We start from the raw sequence: 9,183 nt of genomic DNA, 5'->3' as shown, positions 1-9,183 counted from the left end.
TCTTAGAAACGTCTTCACGACTCCAGGATCCTTTGAAGTCGTATTTAGCTTCTAAAGCATTCCTGGAGAAATATCCATTGGATTATAACGCCATCTTAAGCCTGGCACTTACGTCCTGTAGCAGCTACAACTGGACAGCATAGTTGCCGTTTTGAGGAATTTCGTCTACTAGTGTGGCTTTCTGGTGACATCTGGCAACCCCCCGTGGCTTTTCCGACCACAGGCCACGGCACCAAGGAATAAAATTCTTCACTTTGCTTTTTTATGTTTTATTATGAAAATAAAGTTATAAAACATATCCTGCTTCTTTATAGATATTAATTTTATTGAAATCCTTTATTTTTTTCATCAAAAATACTTTATTACTTTTTTACATAACGGGAAATAATTATACATCAGAAAATACGCATTCTAACCATTAAATTTTCCTCATTCTAACCATTAAATCATAAATAACGTAAAAAAATCAGAAGAACTGCTTATGTCCACTGCTAAAAGCCAATGTTGTGAAGAAAAAACGGCATTGCTGCTGGACAGTCGGCCTGCGCAGTTATAACTGAACGTTACCCCTATTACATGTATCCGGTTTCCTACGGCGCCGTCGGTCGCGACGCTAGCATATGTTCAAACCGGAGCGTGTGATAGCAAATCGGCCGGATGAACTTTCGCCAGTACTAAAGTTGGCCGTATGGCCGTCGTACGTCACGACTGAGGACGTAGCGTGTAATTGCTCACCATATGGTATGACATCAGTCTGAGGCTGCACCTGACAGTGGAAGGTCGCCACCATGGCAAGCTCTTGCGCCAGAGATTTCTTGAGTGACTTCATAGAAATTTATCGAAATGAGCCATGTTTGTGGTTCATTAAATCTAAGGATTATTCAAACAGAGAAGTGAGAAATGCAGCATATGGTAAATTAGTAAATAAACTTCAAGAAATTGATCCTAGTGCTAATAAAGATACTGTTGTTAAGAAAATAAACAACTTGAGGAGCTCATACAATAAAGAGCTTAAAAAAGTGCAAGCGTCTAAAAGTTCGGGGAGCGGTTCAGACTCCATTTATACGCCAAAACTCTCATATTTTCATCTGATGCATTTCATCAAAGACCAAAATGTGGAATATGAACCATCTGTTTCAAACATGAGCCTTAATACACAGGAAATCAATGAAGAGGTATGTATATATAATCATGTCATATTTTATTTACAAACAAAAGAAAGCTTACAAATATTCAGTTGAATAATTCACACTATTTCTTTATTTAAATATTTGGATAACTCATTACCATTCAGTAGAAAAGCAAACTAAGAATATTATACATTGTCCTGCCATGCAACTTTTCCTTCGTTATTAAAGTAATTCATGAATGTATCTCGTACTTTCTTAGCAGCATTAGGGGTATTTCTCATAGTCCCTCTTTGCAAGCCTGCTAGTGATTGTTCGACTTGACTCATATTATCTTCAGCTTGTTCATCAGACTCATCTGGGATAGAATACCTGATACATTTTGCACGTAAAAAATTATGAAGTGCACAACAAGCCAATACTACATTTTTAGTATTTCTTGGCAATAAATTTATAGCAGTTTGAAAGATACAAAAGCGCGAAACCAAAATTCCAAACACGTTTTCGATAATTCTGCGAGCCCTGCTCAGGCGATAATTAAAGATCCTTCTCTCATATGATAAGTCCTTTTGACTAAAGGGTCTTAAAAAGTCAGTTCTCATAGCAAAAGCTTCATCGCCTATAAACACATAAGGTAATACTTTTTCAGAACCTTCAATTTTATTTTCTTGCGGAAGATTTAAATGTCCTTTGCACAATTTGTCATAAAAAGTGGTCCTGTTTATTACCCCTCCGTCTGAAATTCGTCCATTGATGCCGAAATCACAAAGAATAAATTCATACTTTGCATTGGCAATGCCCATTAGTACCATAGTATGGAAACCCTTGTAATTGTAGTAGAATGATCCTGATTCTGGAGGTGGCACAATCTTGACATGTTTGCCATCCACAGCTCCGACGCAGTGTGGAAAATTCCAGACTCTCTCAAACTCCTTTGCGATTTCTTCCCACTCATGCTGTGTTGATGGAAACTTAAAAAAATAGTAATAGAGAATTATTTAACATATAAGGTTTATAGACTATGCTAGAATGAACTGGAAGTTATTTAAATAAATACCTATTTTACTTATAGAATTTTAGAACTACTATTTCTTTCTTTCAAAACAGAATTTCCATGTTTATGTTACTAATTATTTTGCTTTTTTTTCAGCAATCTCAAGAAGACGATCTTACTGAAGAGAGGGAAACCCAACATGAGGATGATTCATCGCTACTGCCTTCACGGCATACTACATCAGTCCTACCGGCACCACCAAAAAGGCGCAGATCGGTACAAGGCAAAGCTGATCCTGTTTTGGACCTTGTAGCAAAAAGGATGGAAGCACCTCCAAATTCGGAATATGATGTGTTTGGTATGTATGAGGCTAAAAGGTTACAAAGCTTGCATTTAGCAAACCCGGGGATGTATCCGGTTGTTAAAAAGCTAATAAATGACGCTATCTTCGAGGGTGAAATGGGCACATTGACGCCCTATTCACGAATTGCCCAAAACCAAGCTCCATCTCTATCTAGCACTCCTGTACCTACTCCAAGCCCAAGTCATTACCAAGCTCCATCTCTATCTAGCACTCCTGTACCTACTCCAAGCCCAAGTCATTACCAAGCTCCATCTCTGTCTAGCACTCCTGTACCTACTCCAAGCCCAAGTCATTACCAAGCTCCATCTCTGTCTAGCACTCCTGTACCTACTCCAAGCCCAAGTGCGGATTACAATTATGAGACATATGATATTCTCCAAATGTAATGTAGGTACACATGTACATTTATGAACCTTGGATACTCTGGAATAAAGTTTGAAACTTTTTAATTAACCTGGTATGAATGTTTCATACTAAAACGAGAAATTATAGTTATCTGTGCAAAATAAACTTACCTTCAGATATTTTGGGCCTAAACATTTGTAGATTGCTGCACATGTTTCTGGGATTATTGCACTGAGAGAAGGCTGCGATATAATTGTTGTAAACTTTAGATCGCTATATGTTCTTCCTGTAGCAAGAAATCTCAAAGTGGCTGAAAGATGCTCATGTGGACTGATTGCTTCTCTCATGCAAGTGTCCTTTTTTTCTATTAAAGGTGATACCTGACTTAAGAGTTCCAAATATGTGTCATGATCCATTCGCATGTAGTTAAACCAGTCATCTTTTTCTAGTGCTAGTTCCTTCATTAAGTTAACATGACAGTATTTTTGTCGTTTACGCAGCCAATGTTTGGACCAAATCTTCCTTTTTCTTGTTTTCACCTTCAAACAGCATGCTAGAGCAATAGCAACGAGATTGTCGTCGAGAGAAGACATGTCACTCCTCCACCACAAACAGTGCCACACTCACCCACTTGCCACCGGCCGTGCAAATACGTGTAATAACTCTAGCCGTAGGCCAGAATTTTCCTACGGCGCCGTAGGCCAGGTTGGCCGTAGGAAACCGGATACGTGTAATAGGGGCTTAAGTGTGGACAACCTGCACAGTTTTTCTGTCCTGCGCAGACGGCCTAAGTAAATCGCTCATCTCAATCGTTAATGTGATGGTGGCAATTTTTTTGGCTCAGTTCCAAGGTTGCCAGATATGGCTATTTTTAGCCAATGTGGCTAATTTGCGAGCAATGAGGCTAAAAATATTTCCTGGACATCAGCCACCTGTCTTTTGGTTAATTATGGCTAATTTACTGACCTGATGAATTTAACATTATGTATATAGTATATAAAATATTGTAGGAGATAAAGTTTGAGATGTGTGTAAAGGATGCAAAATTGTTTGCAGAATATGAGGAAACAATAAAAGGAAGATGTCTACAATTTCTAATTGAAGCGAATAGTCAGTTAGATAAACGGTGTGATGATAATTCTTCCACAGTAACAACTCTCAGATTGTTTCAACCATAAAAATGTTTATCTCTAGTAAGAACAGCATACAAGGATTTTCCCAAATCATTCCATGACTTTGCAAAAGATGAGGACACAGCAAAGTTATGTTCTCAATATGATAGTTATGTTCTCAATACGATAAGCTACTGTTTGTCAACTGAGAGAAGGAATTTAAAGGTGAACTTCCCGCCATAACTGTTAAGTTTTAGGCAGCTGTAGTTAAACATGAGAATGCTTTAGAAGAACACCGCTCCAGAGAACTTGCTGAAATTGTGTTTAATATTTTTTCAATTCCAGTAAGCAATGCATATGTTGAACGACTATTTTCTGTCGTGACAAACATCAAAAGAAATAAATTGAATGTTAGCACACTGGAATCTATTTTGCGCATAAAGTCTCACTTAATGTTGACAAATAAGTGCTGCAAAGATTTCACAGTAACACCAGATATGCTTACACTGTTTAACAGTAATATGCACCAGTCTTCTTCACCGAGCCATCCACTCCAAGCACAAGTAGCAACAATGAAGAACTGGAACTTGACAACGAGGTAAAGGAGCAGTTTGAAGATATTGCTGTCACAACCTTTTAGTAAAAGGTGTGTTTTTTACACATTGTAAATGCATGTTTTTACCTTGTACTTACCGTAAACAAAACATTAACTTTGTTAAGTGGTTAACAATGGTTATTCTTTGTTAATATGAAGCTAGTTTTGTCTAAAAGCATCTGGCAACCGTTCGCTTTCCGTCCGCGGACAGATAAACATATACCAATCAAGAACATTGAGTTGGGTTTTATTAAACTGAAAAGTATTTGTAGATAAATTAATGATATATTGGATTTACTTGCTTTCATAATTGATACGGAAGTCAGAACAATGTATATTCATGATTATGCCGTTTTTCCAAGGGAAAGATAATAGTGTATAATGAAGGCTGAAAGTGGCAGCATCATTCCTGAATGTCTTGTAGAATTTATTGAAATCTATATGAATGAGACTTTGCTTTGGCAAATAAACCATATATGCAAGAAAGTTTTCCAATGAGAAAAAATAATGTAAAACAAGAATGCGTCTACACATGATTATGCAACATGTAATTCATTTCTAAAATGAGCACAAAATAATATTCTACCTTCTGACGCAACAAAATCAAACAATATTGGACTATATGTTTTTTAATTGTTTACATCTCACGGAAGTTCGTTTTGAAATGAAATTAGGGTAATTAACACGTTAAAGAAACACAGGGAGACAGTCGTAAACTATGGATTTTCATATATTGTAACACGTCATACGAAAGTCAATCTAAAAATGAAAACACGTCAGTATTAAAACCTTTGAATGAAATAGAAAAAATATTAGGCCTTTGAACTGAAAGCAAAAGATTACGAACTTAATTATTTTTCAATGGAACTCATCCGTCGTTCATAAAATATTCATTAAACCTTATGAAAGTCCTTGGGGCCAAACTTAAACTCTTAACGAATTCACATAAGGGTATTTAATTCGTTCTTATCAACCACTCTTTAGCTGGACGTCTTACTTGACGTTTACATCCAGAGTATCATGTGTTGATACCGTGGCCGCTACGTAGGACTGAGTAAAAAGATTGTATTGTTAGTGGCAAATTTTTGCCTGCACAATTGTGCAGGCATAACTGAACGTTAGAGCTGGGCTTTAAAATCTTAATGACTCCAGGATAATGTGAAGCCGTCTTCAGCTCCTGAACAATTCCTGGAGAACCGTTCATTGGTTTATAAAGTCTTACGGAAGGTGTCTTCACAGACTCCAGGATCCTGTGAAGCCGTCTTCAGCTCCTGAAGACCTCCTGGAAAACTGCATATCGGATTATAATGTCTTCTTGCAGAAGACATTATAATCCGAATTGATAGAAAGAATTTACTCTGTAATCTTAGCTCTCTTTAATTACATCTTTAAGAAGCTATAACACATAATATTTAGTAATACATAATACATATACCCATATATGTATCATACATATACCCATATATGTATCATACCCATGCCCATATCTGTACCATACCCATACCCATACTGAATAGGTACCTCACGGATGGCATTAGAGTGAATTTCCGTTCCTTCATTGGCGCCCTTTAAAAAGCGGAGACCAGCAACCAAAGACGGTGAAGTATGGGTGTAATTGATAGTAACTTTTGTCTCTTTTCTGTAATTTTATCCCATTTACATACCTGTGCGAACGTTCATAGCTATCCCTTGTCATCCCCACACAGCTGTCTTACCCTGTCCGATGAAGCTAATCTAATCTAAGCGCTGTGGTTCCTGAATGTGATTTACTAGTGCTCATTGCTGGAATGACCTCCCGGTATTAGCAGTTGCTAAGAGAATTTATCAAGGGAGAAAACGTAAGTCGGTGTCTGTTTCACACCCTCCCATTCAGTAAAATAACTTTCTGTGAAGTAATTCTGTCATTTCTTGCCCTTTGAGGAAATTCTGAGAATGTAAGATTTATATTAAGCAAGCCTGAAGATTTGATCAGTACTTTGTGTGTTGCACATGTGGTTATAGAGCAATACCTTGTTTCAGATATCTTATTGCCTTCATCCCTGCTGAGAGAGGTGGATCTTCTTTATCCAAAAGCTCTGGGCATACATCCATATCCATGCTCCAATTCCTCAGCACGTGTCGGCAATCCGATCACGTGGCCCAAGTGCTACAGGCAACTGTTCTTTTAGTAATAAGTTGGTCATTGAGAATCCTAACGCCCTTATGGCACTTGTGATACATCGAATAATTAACTTGTAAATATATTCCCTTTGAATTTGATCCTTAAAGTTTTCCTTCCATTCACCGTTGAAATCCAATCTTGCCCTTAAGCCATAAGTTCTGATCATGAACTAGACCTTATAAAGACTTCATTTTGATTATCGTTCTGCAAGTAAGAAGAGGATAGATTTATGATAATGTATCTTAAAGGCACTGGTAGAGATATGTATTTAAATAGTAGGGTTGATAACTTTAGCTCTTGCCAGTTAGAAACAGGTGCGAACACTGGATTCCTCGGAGATGCTGAGATGAAAAGCAAATAGAAAACGTGCAGTGTGCATAATTGAGTTCGTTGAGGCATTCCAAAGACATGAGTTAATCAAGGGAAAAGTTATCAAGTTTCATGTATGTAGTATGCGTACATTCGTAATATGAGTCCCAGAAAATGACTTATAATCTCTATTATGTGAATTGTTGGGGGAATTAGAAGACAAACTGTCAAAGTGGACACAAGTGATTTCGGTGTAGAAGAGGCATTGGAGGTCCGTCGGAAAAGGTAAAAGTGAAATGACATTGAGTTGAGTTCTTGAGAAAGGAGAGTGCGATGTGACATTTTATAGACGAATTTTAATTTTTGATTGTCTGGTAATTATATTCTCATTTTCAAATGGATTCAAAGTCACCATATAGAAAAATGGGATTTCTCTACTTGTTTTTGACTTTGATAAACTATGAATTCTTGGACAGAAAGAGATAGGAGGGGGTAAATATGATTTTGGGAAGAATATGATAGTTTAACGTTTCCTTTTTTTTAAGTTATTCTTAACCCATTTTATTCCATTTTCATGTTAGCTATTTTTGGGAAATAAAAAGTATATCTTTGTAGTAGTAGGAGTTTGAATTAGCCTAGAGTTTGATATTTGCCTTTCAGCTAGCTTTAGACGGCGACACTTAAAGGGAAGCACGAAAAGTAGGTCACTTTACCATGTTAGGAGTTCTCTCCAAACCATTTAAACAAGTTTCGTTTTGACCTCGCAAAAGATTGGTAGCAGGTGGAAAATGGGCATTCTAGCGTATAGGTTACGTTTCTGGAGAGACTAGAATTAGATAGTTTAGGCATATGTTGGGAAAAAGTGGTTATGGTTATGTATATTGGCAACTGACTCTTTTGCTGATTTGAGGGGAACTTATCTGATAATCAGGAATTTAAGCCGGTAGCTACTGCTGGGCGTTTGGCAGTGAGGTTAGCTAGTTTCTAAGTGTATGGCGTCTTTCTGTGTTTCTTGGGGGAAACGGGATATATAATAGTGGCGGTTGCAAGTGTTACTGGGTATTACGCACCAATGAGGACGTAAGTGTAAAAGTTTACTTGTTTTTTTTATTGGTGTTAATTTGCTCACAGGTGTATTTTATTTTGATGTCCCTTGGGATTCAATGGACATTAGTGGGTTTGTTGTAATTGCAATGCATTAGAAAAAGTTGTACGATAATTTTTTTTTTTTTATGTGGCATGAGAGAGAGAGAGAGAGAGAGAATTGGTGCATGTTTATTTTTTTCATTTTTGGTAAATTATATATTATTACTTTTGTGTTGGTGGTTTGTGTGGGCATAAACATATCAATGTTATTGAGGTTGGGGCGAATTCTGAAGCATAAGAGTTCCCATAAAGAAGGCAAAATGGTCGAAGCAGGTACAAATCAGACTTTGGTGCATAAGATGACTAACATAAATGCAGGAGTTAGCACTTTTTGAGGCATTGTTTATGGTGTTCTGACCTAACCAGTGCAAATTTTTATTGAGGGAGTGAATAACTACTTAAATCCAAGGGAATTAAAGATGATGCAGAGGCATTCACTGAGGCAAAAGCCTTGTTAGATTTCAATAAAGGGGATTTGTCATTTAGATGCCATAGTTCTCAGTACACAAAATGTCGGTCATGGACCGAATTATAAGCATTTTTAAGGGAAGCTTATGGCTCGAAAGAACATGAGGATATGGTAAGAGATTTAAGGGGGCTGTACTAGATTAGAAAAGGGACAACAAGCCTTATTGAGCATAGCTCAAAAGTTTTTGACTCAGCGGGAGAATGGATACAGAAATTGAGAAATTCCACATAGGTAAATGGGAATAATGTCTCACTCGACAATTTACATAAGTTGTTGTATTTTGCAATGCTTCTACACGACGTCCAAGACGCCATTGTAGATAGTTTTGATGAAAAGATTGAATCTATATCAGACGAGGAACTAATTTATGCCCAAATTCAGAAACATATGTCCAAATGTCCCATGGTGGATAGTACATTTTTTAATGGGACCGGTCCAAGAAATACTATACAAAGAGACTCACATTTTCCTTCTTCACTCTTGTGTGCAAAAGTGGAATATAATAGAGGATCGATCGACCAAAGGCAACAGCAGTTGCGTTGCCACCATTGTAATAAACCA

The 9,183-nt window shown here is 37.2% G+C and overlaps 1 protein-coding gene across 1 annotated transcript; it reads left to right on the top strand.

Annotated features, from left to right (window-relative positions):
* The first annotated feature begins 574 nt into the window (after positions 1-574).
* On the top strand, positions 575-2,871 carry LOC135211361 (anti-sigma-I factor RsgI5-like). The gene is made up of 2 exons (XM_064244674.1): positions 575-1,175; positions 2,278-2,871. The coding sequence occupies exons 1-2, from the start codon at positions 789-791 to the stop codon at positions 2,869-2,871; spliced, it is 981 nt and encodes a 326-aa protein (XP_064100744.1). The 5' UTR covers positions 575-788.
* Positions 2,872-9,183: the final 6,312 nt, after the last annotated feature.

The sequence above is a fragment of the Macrobrachium nipponense genome, chromosome 4 (assembly GCF_015104395.2).
Source record: "Macrobrachium nipponense isolate FS-2020 chromosome 4, ASM1510439v2, whole genome shotgun sequence".
Taxonomy (NCBI): Eukaryota; Metazoa; Arthropoda; class Malacostraca; order Decapoda; family Palaemonidae; genus Macrobrachium; species Macrobrachium nipponense.
This window is presented reverse-complemented; position numbering and strand designations above follow the sequence as displayed.